We start from the raw sequence: 13,762 nt of genomic DNA on the forward strand, positions 1-13,762 counted from the left end.
ACTGCAGGATTACCATTACCTAAACAAGCCACACTTTTGTTAATGATGCCATCTGCAAATGAGCTCATGTCACTCCCTGTTCAAACTTTCACATACAGCTCAAACGTACCTACAAATAGCAAAAATTGTAATCTGGTGTAAAGAAATCCAACCATCAACACAAACCCAAATATAACCACCCATAAACTCTGACTTTGTGCACATCATCTGTTTCACAAAGCTCCGCTCTGTGAGTGCTGATAGCAGTCATCCTTATTAAGAGATCAAAAGAATTACAAAATAAAAATGAACCTTATTTTTATTCAATACTAGTAGCAGATTCCTCAATTGAATCTCACTGCTCTTACATAAATACAACTCTAGGTGTAGGTAAGACAAGACAGGCTTGCAGTCTTTTAGGGCTTAGGATGTGTTGATAATTCTACCTCCATAAAAGATTAGGTGGGACTTGGGAAAGAAGTTCTTCCTGAGTGGTCAGTCTCAAACATTCAGTATGCCTTTGTCCCAAGAGTTGGATTTTCACAAGGGCCCCAAAGGTAAAAGTTCCTCACTGGGTCAATTTCCACATTTCCATTGACATTTCACTGAACCTTCTGTGATCAGACTCCTCCACAGGTGAAGAATTCAAGCCAAATATCAAGCCTTGATCATGCAAGTTGAACACAGCTCCAAAAGATTCCCTCACACACCAGATTTTCTGCCCACTTGGATCTTAAATCATTTGAACAATTGAATATCTTGCAGTATGGTTTTTGCTACTTTCTTCCTTTCTCTACTAACTGTGCTAACAGGACTGTTCATTCTTGAGATGCAAGAGATTTTCTCCTGTGTTTTGGGTTTGGCTTGTTTTTTTAAATTTGTAAAGCACATGTCCATGTTGTGAACAAATAATTGGAATGTGAAATAATTTTTCTTTTATTAATATTGAATGGTTGTAGATCATATTCTATAAAGCAGTGCTAAGATGCTGTGTGGACTAAGAAATTTATAACTTTAGAAGAATTAAAAATATTGAAATGCTTTGAAAATCCGAATTGTATCAACGTCACTTCTGTAATCTTGTTGGAAAACATGCCATTAAAACAACAACAATTTGTGCTATTTAAGTCATAGGAGACAGAGCTGGGGAAAAAAAGACCTGAATTGAAAAGTATTTTAAAAATAATAATAAAAAAAGGAAGCAGAAAATTCAAGTGTTTATGATTTAGTATAGGAAAAAGTGATATAGCTCACCAATTATATATCAAGACTTAAGTTACATAGGTATGTATGGCTGTGAAATACTAAAATTAAAACAAACAAAACCCCAAAACTTTGTCCAAATACAGTCACACCTCTTCCAGACAGAATTACTCAGTCTATCTGAAACAATGTACTTCAGAATTCTTGAGTGATGCACAGAAAAATATTTTTCCGTCCCCTTTTCAGGGAGGTTTTACAGTAAGTTCCCCACTATTACCACATGTGATCAAGAGGCTCTTCCAAATGGTTTTAACAGCAAATGGGCTGTTTCTGTAAAGTGTAAGTTTTTGAGACTGCTTTCTTCTCTTCTAGATAACAGAAAGCATTGTTCTTGTAAATCAATGCTGAATTTCAACCAGTAATTACAAAAACACAGTTTCTTATGTGGGTTAATCATACTGATACATTTGATGCATCACTTTCTGTCACATTACCAATGTTACCAAACATTTCATGGCTCATTCTTGCCAAGTTTACTGAACACACACAGAATCAAGCCTGACACCTGTGACCAGCTCTGGCCATTGACACAAAATGGCAACAAGGTCTCCACCCTGCAAATCCAACATCCCTGGGGCTCCTGGTAAACGAAGCTGCCACGGAAGTCAAGCAATTCTCAGCTCTTTTCCATTAACAAATTTAAACTCCCCACTGCCACAGCTAAGGGAGAAACTGTCACCACAGGTTTTGCACTCTGATTTTGTCCAGCACCAAGAGAACCCAGCAGACTCAGAAGATGCTGACAACCAACTCACTACATTGCATCTACTTAGTCAAAAGCTTTTTTCCACTTTTTTTACCCAGGACACCCATAAATAAGTTAAATCACATGGAAAATTTTGCCCTTATTTCATGGTGGTACTTTCTTGGTAAGAGACTACTAACTGGTGGAACAACTTGTCAGAGTCAATGCACACCAGCCCTTTTTAATTAGCTACAAAAGGGAAACCAACACTTAAGAAATTGAAGCATTAGAAGAAAACATTAGACAATTTTTAATTTATTAATAATTTTTATAGCTCAAATTTAAAAATATTAAACCAGAAACAATTCAAGATTCATGAAGAAAAATCTGGAACTATGTACATGCATAATTAAGAATATCTTGATTCTCATCAATATTTACTTAAGCTTTTTGTACAAACTTTTTCACACTGTCATATTTACAAGCATGTCTGTTTAAAACCTATGAACATACATCTCTTATAGCATTTACAAATCTTTTGAATATATTTTTTTTTCTTAAAAACAAAAGAATATTTCCTTGATTTGACAGTTTTGGTTTCACCTTATGATACTGGACAGGCATTTATTCAGTGGGATGGAAATGGTTATCATTATTCAAATAGCTAAATAACAGTCATCCTACTGATACCCAGAATTATCACATATGGCTTTAAATACCTCCCAAACTCAAAGGATCATCTCACAGGTATAAACTACAGTCCATCTGTGGTGTGTTTCTAATTAAATCTTGAGCCTTTGTTTGGGCTAGATCCACAAGTCACAGACACTTTCTAAGCATGAACTCAAAGCTAAGAGGCCCTTTTAAATTATAGAAAAAACAACTTTGCTTCCAGACGAGTCAAGAACATACGAAGCATGTATAAAATGGGATGTATGGGCTTTTCCAGACACTCTAGCTACCTTTACAAATGGTTTTTGTCATGGGATACCACAGTTTTGAACAGACAATATTTGTGCGAATTTACAGGAATCAAGTGAGAGATCTTCTAAGAAGGGGAAGAATACTTTTTCCTTAAAAGCATTTTCTAGGAAAAAAAAAAGTCTGAGAAGGTTTTGCACATAATACATCTAAGTTACTGATACAACCCAACCAGTTAGATCACTTCACAAATCAACTGAAAATTCATCAGCTTGCTCACTTTTGGTTGGGACAAAAAAACCCCAAACCTCTGGCTTTGGCAAATCAAGAAATCATCTCCTTTGAGCATTGCTCTCTAGAGCTCCTGCACTGATTCTTCCACAGCTTGCTCCTCCACAGGCTGCACAGCTTCCTGAACATAGACAATGAACTCTGAAGCCTCCCCACCCTGGGTGTAGACAGTGACTGTCTCGATGCCCTCCACCTCATCCGAGGACACCACCAGGTGATGCTGCTCCGACAGCTCCACCGCCGCCTGCTGCAGCGTCTCCTGGATCATCAGCGTGTGCTTGGCTGCCTGCTCCTCTTCCTTCACCTGAGGGAGGAGACAGGGGAGAGATCACAGAAAGTTCACCTTGCCAAGAAGTACCTGCTGTTGTGATGATTAATGGAAGTACAGCACACAAATTAGCAATCACACAGTTTTGAAAGAACATGGCAGTTTTGCAGAAAATGCGAGCACTTTTGATTAATGAGTGTGTAGCTAGGCAAAATACTGAAAGCATCAACACAGCATCTCAGTTCTGGGCACAGAGAGCTGCAAAGTTTCAGGAACACTGATCTTTAGAGACAGCTTTTATCTCTCAGCAGTCACTCATTCAAAACTGATTTTATTGAAATAAATCTGAACTCCATCAATTCCCCTAGTGGCACTGAGTTGAGAACCCATCCAAAACTATGTGAGAAAACACCTACTGTACCCACCTTTCTCTTTCTCCCTAGTCAATGGCTACTCTTAGAAGTGCAAATTTCACTGTAAACCTTAAGGGATTTTATCAGAAAAATGTGAAATATAAATATCACTGAAATAGGTTCCTAAGGCTTACTGTTTGTGAGGCAGCAATGTTTACATTATTGAAAGGAGAGTGACAGAAACAAGTGAAAATAAAGGATTTTTTACTGAACATTTTGCTTCTTGTCAAAATTTGAAAAAGTAACACAATCTGGTATTGAATTCTAAATTCATACAAGTGCCTGTCAATTGCTGAAGTACAGTACATACTAGAATGCAAAACCAAATCTTAATCCTCTAGCAGACCCATATAAAATTCCTATGCAAAGTACTCCAGATAAGTATAAATAAATCATGAAAATGTAAAGTGATGTGGAAGAAATTCTCTGAAGTGTTAGTGATAAAATAATCTACTTTTAAGGAGAGAATGGAACAGCAATTTTTCAGTATGCAGGGCATATGCAAAAGCATTTGTTAGGGGAAGGTGTCCCTACCAGGAAGGTTGGAATGAGATGATCTTTATGGTCCTTTCCAATCCAAACCATTCTAGGTTTGGTGGAGCACAGTGTGCTCCTGCAGCACTGAACTCTGAAGTGATCTTAGAAAGAAGAGGTCAGACATGGTAGATTCTATGAAGTGTGGAATCTAAGCTACAGAAGTTAGAAAGGGCCAATTTTTTCTTTTAGTTAGAAGCTGGCTCAAAAGTAAATAGCAGTAGCACAATTGAATTCAAGTAAATATAATTAAGATCATTAATGCTGTTGAAGAGGGGAGTGGAACAGAAGGGAAGAACTACAATGGAGATTCCAAGGATCTGTTTGGTCCCTTAGAGACCAGCAAAGTGAAAAATAGGCTCTATATGTTTGTTTTCCTGATGCTCTTTTCTCATTTAGTTTTTTTCCCTAAGCAACCATTATCTTTGTTATACAGTGACTTTGCTTCTGACTTTTCTATTTCGTGTTTAAAATACCTGTCAGAAGATTTCAGAGATTCACAAGCCCCTTAGGACTTCACAGCATTCTGAACTTTCACTCAACTCATAAGGCTATAGAAAGCTTTTTCTTGAACAATAACAAGTATGTCCAGGTGTTAAATTATTCAGAGGGCCCCAAGTCAGTATGGCTGTAATATACTAATGAAATATATGTGGATTTTATTTGGTGAAAGATTTAACATCTAAAGGGAATCTGGCCATTGTCACTGACCTTAATGCAACAGCATAGTTGTACCCACCAATGCCCACTCTGGCTTCATTGCACAGGATTCATTTTATAGGGAGAAAAACACAGGAGTGGAATGAAGTCCTTTTCACATTCTGTTTCTTTTATCAAACATATCCGAGTGTTTTATTTGAAATATTCTTTAAACAGCTCCTGCTGAAGTTCAAGCTCAGCACCTTACACAAGTAGATGATGCTGGATGTTTTTCTTGACACAGTAAAATTTGCAACCAGCCTCAGAAAGAACAATTTATGTTGTCTCAAAATGCAGGTTATCATAGAATAAAAGAGTAATAGACTCAGAATGGTTTGGATTGACAGGGAACTTGGAGATGATCTAGTTCCAACCTCTCTGCCATGGGCAGGGTCACCTCCCACTCCCTGTCCAGCCTGGCCTCGAACACTCCCAGGGATGGGGCATCCACAACTTCTCTGGGCAATCTGTTCTCATGTCTCACTACCCTCTGAATAAAGAATTTCTTCCTAACATCTAATCTAAGTCTCTCCTTTTTGAGCTTATAAGCAACCCTCCATGTCCTTTCCTTATCTGTCAAAAAATCACTTGCTCTTTTTATAAGGCCTTTTCACCCCTCACTAACGGAAGCTTGGAGCCTCTGCGAAAAGCAAGGAGCTAAATAATGAAAAAAAACCACAGAACTGTAAACTTGTGTCTCTTGCTGCTCCTAATACACCCTTTTTTATTTTTTAATTATTGAAGAAACCCTAAATCCTACTGAAAGCAACTGAGCTTTAGTGAATTCTTATCCCAAACTCCCTTTTCATAACTGTCCTCTCCTCTTTCCTGAGGGTACTTGCTCCACTGTCAGCTCTGTGGAAGTTAAGGACATACACTAGATCTGCTAATGAATATTGCAACAGGCCATGAAAAGTCTAATCACCATTGAATTCAGATAGGAAGCTGCAGTTAAAAATGTTAGATAATTAGAATCTCACAGCTTGTTATGAATCAGCTCACAATTACAGCCCTTGATGCTAGAGATCCTCAAACAAATACAGAAATAGGGGTGTCTAAAATGTGGCCCTATAATTATGCAATATACACTAATCCCTCTTATTTTAGTGCACTACACATAACCCTCTGACAACATGCCTCAGGCCAGAAAAATTACACTACATTTGCTAAGAGCTGCAAGAATGCACAACACAGTATGAGATGGCTCTCACTGTTGTCACTCTAAATCAAAACCCATAAATAATTTTAAATATAGCTTTGTGAATGTACATAAATAATGAAGAGAGGAAAATAAATAAAGCATAGTTGACACAAAAATGAAACTAAAGCAGAATCTCATTCAATTCAATAGCAGCAATCTAATACTTATTCAGTTTTATATCCTTTTGAAATGAAAATGGCCAATAAAGAAAGTTAATTTAAACTCCCTACCTGACTTTATCGATGCGGGTTTATTACCCTTGTCATGCAGGGTAAAGAAAACTAATGCCTTTATTTCTGGTGTTTCTAGCTTCCAGTATCTTTTTTGGACAGCTATCTGTAATCCTTTTAGTTTGACAAATCACCACATTATATGGGATATTTACATTTCAAATCAGTTCAATGTTTACACGCTTCTGCTTGGTTCCTATTAGATTGTTCCACAGGGAATAATCTCAAATGTTAATTTACATCCCTCAAACTGATGAAACAGTGGGACAGCTGCCATCTGAATGAACGAAGTCACCACACTCAATTCTCTTTATTGGCTTCTGAAATCTTTTGAAGAGCAGCATGCAAGACCTCTTTTCTGTTTGAGAGTCAGCTGAAAAGCATCTGTCTGCTTATCCTTCATTAAAGAATGCCAGCAAGGAGCTGAAGCCACACACAGCTGGCACATTAAATCAAGGCAGTACCTGCATAAATATTCTTTATTAACTAAATCTGTCTCTCACAAAAGCCAATGGGACTTTCAGCATCATGTTTTCATAAGAAGCTCAACATCTCTAAAATCCAAATATTCTTAATTTACATATCCAAGGACCATCCAAATACATGGTAGTATTCATTACAAATGGGTCTCTCTTAGAGGAATCTCTTTCTCTCAAAACAAGAAAGTATTTTTAAATTTGAAATAAATGAATTCAAGCCATTGAGGAAAACATACTTCTTTCCTTTCCTGAAAAGGAGTAAGAAAAAATATTTGCATTAAGATGCTAAAGCCTTTTCCCTACTCTAGAGCTCATTTTGTGAAATACTGTTATATTTGACTTGAAGTCAGCAGGAGTTCCAGGTCCATTGTGCTCAGAACAGTTTTGCTGGGCCTGTCCCCAAATCCTCAGTGGAATCTCTCTCTTGATTTCAGATTGAATGCTGCATTTCAGTTCACCATGAAGCAGAAAAGTTAATCACAGAGTTCTTTCCGAATTCCAAAACCTTACACTAGGCTGCAGATGCTCCTATTTATATTATAAAATATTAGTAAGAAAATATACAAAATGTCTGCAGAAAGGATTAAAATGAAAGCAATTTAGATCACAGAGAGCACCTGGATATGTGATGTGTCAGCTGACATTGGTGTCCATAAGCTTTGTTCAGCATCATTTGAATAATTTCAATTCTTTCTCAGTTCTGGTTTACATACAGTTATATTGTGTGAAAAAGACACACAGAATACTCTGTAATTTGATCATTTGAATCTCTATAATGACCTACAAAACAAAGACAATCTGGTGCATAATGGTTTTGGAATAATAAGAGGCTTTAGTATGAAAGAGTTGCTTTGCATAAAATAAAAACAGCAAGGGGACAAACAAATCTTCATACTGTTGATGCAGATTTTTAAAAAGTTATAGCAATTGGCTGGTTGAATATATCTCAACAGGGGGACTGTGGCTGGACATGGCACTCTTATGGCAAAATGCTGGGTCACCCCACCTCCTTTTGAGGCAGAATGGCAACACTGCCATTGTTTTAGGAGGCCCAAGAGGACAGTGATCTTGACTGAGATTTTATCTGTCCCTTACACAGATGAGAACTCCTCAAAGGCTGAGGAAACAGGGCCTCACTGCCCCATTTAAAACTTTCCATTGCTGTTACTGCCACAGGAAGCATCAGACTGCTCTGTGTTCTAAAGCAACTACAAAACTGACAATCAACATGCACATAACTGCCTGTACTGGCAAATTCTCTAGATTACCACCAGCACCCATCATCACATCAGGACCAATCCAAGCAGACTGAAATACAAGGTGTGCTGCTGAAGCACAATGCTCAAGCAGCCTCTGATGTGACAGCCATGCTAATAATAGGTATTTACTTTTGAAGATGTGCTATGCTATAAAATTCTCTTCTGTGATCTGCTTTGAGCTGATGTATAATCTTTGCTCTTTCTTCCTACGACTGTCACTTTGAAGAAAGTGACTTACCATGGTAGGTTTTTACTGGAGCCTGAAGAGATCACAGAATAAAAGGATAAAAGCAACTAAAATAAAGAGTGAAACACATGGAAACCCAATATTTTCTGGTTATCTTCTGATAGAGATCTGTTTAGTTATTGTAATAGCTGATATACTTATTCTCCAGAACACATTATGTCTAAGTTAAAAAAAGGTTACTGTCCTTTTCAGAAATAGATTTAACCTTTCACTTCAGTCTATGGAAGTAGTAAAAATGTCAGTCCTGTCTCATCTTTCTGAGTGGATGGAAAAGAAAGAGAATTCAGCAGCCAACTACTGCACTTTATTGTTAATATTTATGTAGCTTTGGATCAGGACCTGGATTGTATCAGCTATGCTACATGAAAAGAGTAGTTCATGCCCCAAAGGCCTTATAATTTCAGTATCATTTCAGCATAAAACAAGACAAAGCAAGCAGACCTAGAAAAAGGGAGGTGAGAGAGTAAAACATAAATGAGACAGTGGTAGTTCAGTGTACCAGACATTAGTGTCAATATACAACAGGTTATTCACAGATAATTGCTGCCATCATATTTTTGACAAGTAATTGAGAGAAGACAATGAGGTACAAATTGCTCCTCATTAAAAATCCACACAACTAAGCACAATATGGAAGATGGCATTAGAATTTTGTTTTAAAAAAGTAATAAGCAACTAAGTCTTCATGGACTGAGCAAATGTAGGAGACAAAATCTTTACAGTTAATGAGAAATAGGACTCTAAGTCGGAAAGGAGTAAAAAATTCAGGAAGGGAAAACAAGATTTTGTTTGATGTGGCATAAAAAGGAACATCAAGTAAACAGGATAAGAGAAGGCAATGACAAGAAGAGGAGAGAAAGTAATCTTTGAGGTTTTTTCTGAAAGAATACAAAAGGGATAAAACATAAGCTCTGAATGTCAGAAAAAAGATTATCAGAGTTAACTGAAGCATAAAATAATGATGGCTTGGGCAACCATTGTAGCTAAAAGGTTGAAATGAGAAACCATAGAGGAGTCATCATTCAGAACAAATTGGCACCATTTAGGTATATTCACCTGCAGGCAAGGGCCAACAACCTTCCTGAGGAGGAAATCAGCTCTCTGGCTTGAGAAATAGGAAAGACATCCCACAGAGCTGAGAAATAAAGTGGACTTCTGATGAACAACTGTGCAGAAAGGCTGATATAATCACCTTATAATAATAATGACTAGTGATTAACACAAACTTCTCAGCCATCTTCAGAGTGAGCTATAAGTGATGGTTCTAGAGCACACAAACACAGTGCAGTATCACAGGCCTAAGAAAAATGAAATTACCAGCAAATTTGTCCATCACTATGTACATGAGGAAAACCCTAAAAAACAGATAGCATGCAACCAAATTTAACTGGTTACTACAGTGCATACCAATGTAAACCTTTGGTTTGCAATCCAAAATTCTACTGCTCTGTAGCAGTAATTTGATGCAAAATAAAAACTCACATTTGGACAGAGAACTTTCCATGCTTTCTACTCTTTGCATCAAAGAGATATGATAAAAGAAATAAACTGCATTTATGAAAAAAATAAATCAATTAAATCAGGTAACATCTTGCTGCCATTAAACATTCCTGCTAACAAACACTAGAAATGGAAGAGCAACAACTAGAAGAGAAACTAGAGCTGATGGACCAAGAAGAGGAAATGCTTTTGATGTTCTGGTCCATGCACTGAGGGATTAAGGAACTAAGCTTTTAAGGATATTCTTCATATATTGTGAAACCAAGAATAGGCACTTTGAATATTGTTTCCCTGGAGAGTTACTTACAGCACTACACACTGAAAGAATCTCCTCTGCAAAAATAACATATTAGGGCTGTTCATTTATGAGGCTGATATTTCCTCACAAGAAACTCATTATTTAAATCAAAACGTTTAACTTGGAAGAAACTTTTTTATGGAACAATTAATATCCTTGTCTGATGTACATTCTAACTGAAAGAAACAACTAAATAACAAGGCAGTTTGTAGTGAAACACTATCTCTATTCTAGTTAACACACAGATTTTGTGTGAAAAACCAGTCTTTGAGCAGAGGCCTGCAGAGACTGTAAATCAAGGGTGTGTGTGATACTGGCCTGACTGCTTATGCTTGGCATGTAAGCCAGGAAAACAGTCCACCCCTATAAATAATGGATTGAACAGCCTCTTCTAGTAAAATAAACAAAAAACCAAATGAATCAATCTCCACCCTAAGGCACAAGGGCAAAAGTACATCTGTAACAGGACACAGAGAGTGGAATGTTGTCCTAGTGTGACGTTGTGATGCTTGTATCCCCATTCATGTGTTCTGTTAATGTTGGATATTATGTTCTGTACCTTTAAGACTGGCTCTGAAGAGGGAAAGTTTTGTTTTGGTTTTCTTATCAGCCTGGCGGGACACAGAGACTGCAGCTTTGGCTTTTTCTGCTTTTGCTTTTTGCTTTGCTCTCTCTTGCTTGCTTTGCTTCTGCTTACTTTTGCTCATTAGCTAGTTTAGCTAAACTGTCCAGATTTCTTCCTGGACTGTTTCTCCTTTCCTTTTTCTGATCATTTCGAACCTGCTCTGGACTGGGACCTGGGAAACACCAAGATTCTGCACCTTGTGGCTGCAGCAGCTGCCCCAGCGCCGGAGGGACTGAGAACAGAGCGACCACCCCCAAGAGAGACTTTCTGAATTTGTCATCTCTTTTCAGAGCGGTGTCATCCGGTATTGTTCATTCTGTGTGCTGGGGGTGCTGTGCCTGTTAAATAAACACGTTCTTTCCACTCCTCTCTGAGGAATCCTTCCCAAACCCTTTGGGGCGAGGGGCCGTGTGGGTTTGCTTACTGGAGGGGGCCTCCTTTGGAAATTCTCCTCCAAATTTGCCCTAAACCAGGACAAATGTCAAGAAAGGGAAGTCTCCTGTTTCACCCCTCCAGTCCCTTCACCTTCCCACGTGCTCTTCCCACAAAACTACTTCCTCCCCAGTCTCTTGGCTGTATTTACCATCCACTATGAAGAGTATTTCCTGGCTTTTGTAAGCATTTATTAGCCTCTTTCCTAGCTGTTCTTCAAACTCAGCACTCTTTTCTCTCTACTTTTCCCCACCTTGCTACCTTTTTCCTCTTTAAGCAGAGCAGAACAACTCAAATGTCCTGCCATGAAGAAATATCTTCATCAGCTCTTTGACAGAGAGATCCAGAGTGGATCCCTAGTAACTGAACAAGGATGGACTTCTCCTGCCATGCTGTGATCAAACCTTCAAAGATGATTTTTGCCAGTTTCAGATCATATTCGTAAAACTTCACATTGCTAGCTTTTTTTCCTCAGGCATTTGATGAGATATTTATATTACACTCCATAGCAGCTGCGTATTTTCAGAGCTCACACAACTGGATTTATCCCAAATTAGAAAAAATTTAACTTTGATAACAGATTACTATACTGATTCACAGGCAAAATTAAGATAAAATCATTTCAGGCTCCAGACAAAACCTTGGCAAGGTCTCATACACGTGACACTAACAGAGCCAACAATGATTCCTAATTACCAAACATAATCTAAGGTAAGCAGAGCTAACTTTGCATTTTTGGGATTTAAAATCATAAGTTGAATCCCAATTCTGGCTGGAATTGGTTACTGCTACATTATCAAAGCCTTTTCTTTAATATAATCATTCGTATAAACAAGAAATATAAAGTTTCCTAAGTCAGAACTGAAATTTTGTTCTAGACATGCATTTCAGGAGCTGTGAAGGACAATCTGATCTTGATTTCACCTCCAATATAATGTGTATTTATAATTTATTGTACTTGCTTTAAGACTACAAGCAGAACAATAATTTAATGAAAGAACTCAAACATGGTATCCTTTATGTCCTGTGACCTAGTAGAAAACAATTTTAAAATTACACCATTTAGACCTAATTAATACACAAGATATCTTCCAAGATGCTGAAAAGGACTCAGGGATAAATACAGAGTTTGTTTCTGGAGGCAAAATTCTTGCATTAACCTGAGGCTCTACAAGCACAGCACACTGAAGGTATGTGAGCACACAGGTTAGAGAAGTGCTAAAGCATGAGCATAGCAGGATTACTGAGAGGTACAGCTGGATTTATACAAGATTTTAAGGATAAAGTGTAAATGGGAATTTTATTAGTTAAAAGTAAGGACAAGGACAGCTGTGTGAGAGATAAATTTCCAGGGAGGAAAGAGGAGACAAAAATAGAACACTATAGTGTAACACTTACAGCAAAAAGAAAAAATCCTTTTGAAACATTCTAGTAGTTTAGAATTAAAAGAAATTTCTTGGTGCAAATAGAGAAATATGAAGGAAACTTCCAAGGGCTAGCTAGAAATGAGATTTGAAAGTAAGAACTGATATAAGAAATGGGTAATGTATGTCCTTAGAGAAAAAGAAAAAAACAAACAGCATAAAAATCAGGAGAACTACAATAAATGTTGTTAAGTGAAGAAAAAATGGACCCAAGCTGCTAAGCAAGGACTCTGTGAGGCCATTAAAGAGCAGGAGTGGAATTCAGTGACAGATGATGTCGATAGATTGCTGACACCCTGAATGAATTCTTTGTCTCACAATCCACAAGAGAAGCTGAAGGTCACAGAAGAAAGTGTGGAATACATTTTCCAGTAGGAAAGTGAAATATGAACATATCTAAAGGTCACTTCAAGGTTAACAATTAGGAACCTATGATAATTAAAACCCAACCAAATCATAGCTACAAATGAGGGATATCCCACAGAAAGCAACTCAGCATTGAAGAAAAAACCTGACAGCTTCTAATAGGGGAGGATTAAAGTCAAGCTAATAACATTTAAAGACTTCTTTCCCTCAGATTAAAACTGGGTGTGCCTGAAACTCTGGAGCAATTTTCTGGTTGGAAGACAAAAGCTGGAAAGCAACTACAGCTGTATAACAGACCAGACTATGATAAAAACCCAATTTCTATAGAAAAATAAAAGAAAAAAAGAAAAGAGAAAAACGAAAAGAAAAATTTTAAAAACCCAGAAGATTCTAAAGGGAGGGGATAGCAGGGAATAAAAAGAAAAGTTAGAAAGAGATTCTGTGCTCTGAGAATTCAGTATTTCATTTAATACAGGAGTGGTGCTTGATATCACTGAGAGTCACTGATGTATACAGGGAAAAAGAAGTGATTAAGGCCTAGCAGTCTGCAAACTCAAAAGGTTAGAAATATGGATTGAAAAGTGAAGAAGAAAATTAATTTGGAATAGAAATATTTACTTAGAAAAAGTTACCAATAAATTCAGAGTG

The 13,762-nt window shown here is 37.4% G+C and overlaps 1 protein-coding gene across 3 annotated transcripts in view; it reads right to left on the minus strand.

Annotated features, from left to right (window-relative positions):
• Positions 1 to 2,226: 2,226 nt before the first annotated feature.
• The window catches only part of ZFAT (zinc finger and AT-hook domain containing), a 115,927-nt gene continuing 104,391 nt past the window's right edge, over positions 2,227 to 13,762 (minus strand). For all 3 annotated transcript variants that reach the window (XM_077189272.1, XM_077189257.1, XM_054630691.2), the window contains one exon: positions 2,227 to 3,443. In XM_077189272.1, coding sequence (XP_077045387.1) covers positions 3,204 to 3,443 — 240 coding nt within the window. In that variant the 3' untranslated portion in view covers positions 2,227 to 3,203. The remainder of the gene's footprint in view (positions 3,444 to 13,762) is intronic.

This window comes from Agelaius phoeniceus, chromosome 1 (assembly GCF_051311805.1).
Source record: "Agelaius phoeniceus isolate bAgePho1 chromosome 1, bAgePho1.hap1, whole genome shotgun sequence".
In the NCBI taxonomy this organism is placed as follows: Eukaryota; Metazoa; Chordata; class Aves; order Passeriformes; family Icteridae; genus Agelaius; species Agelaius phoeniceus.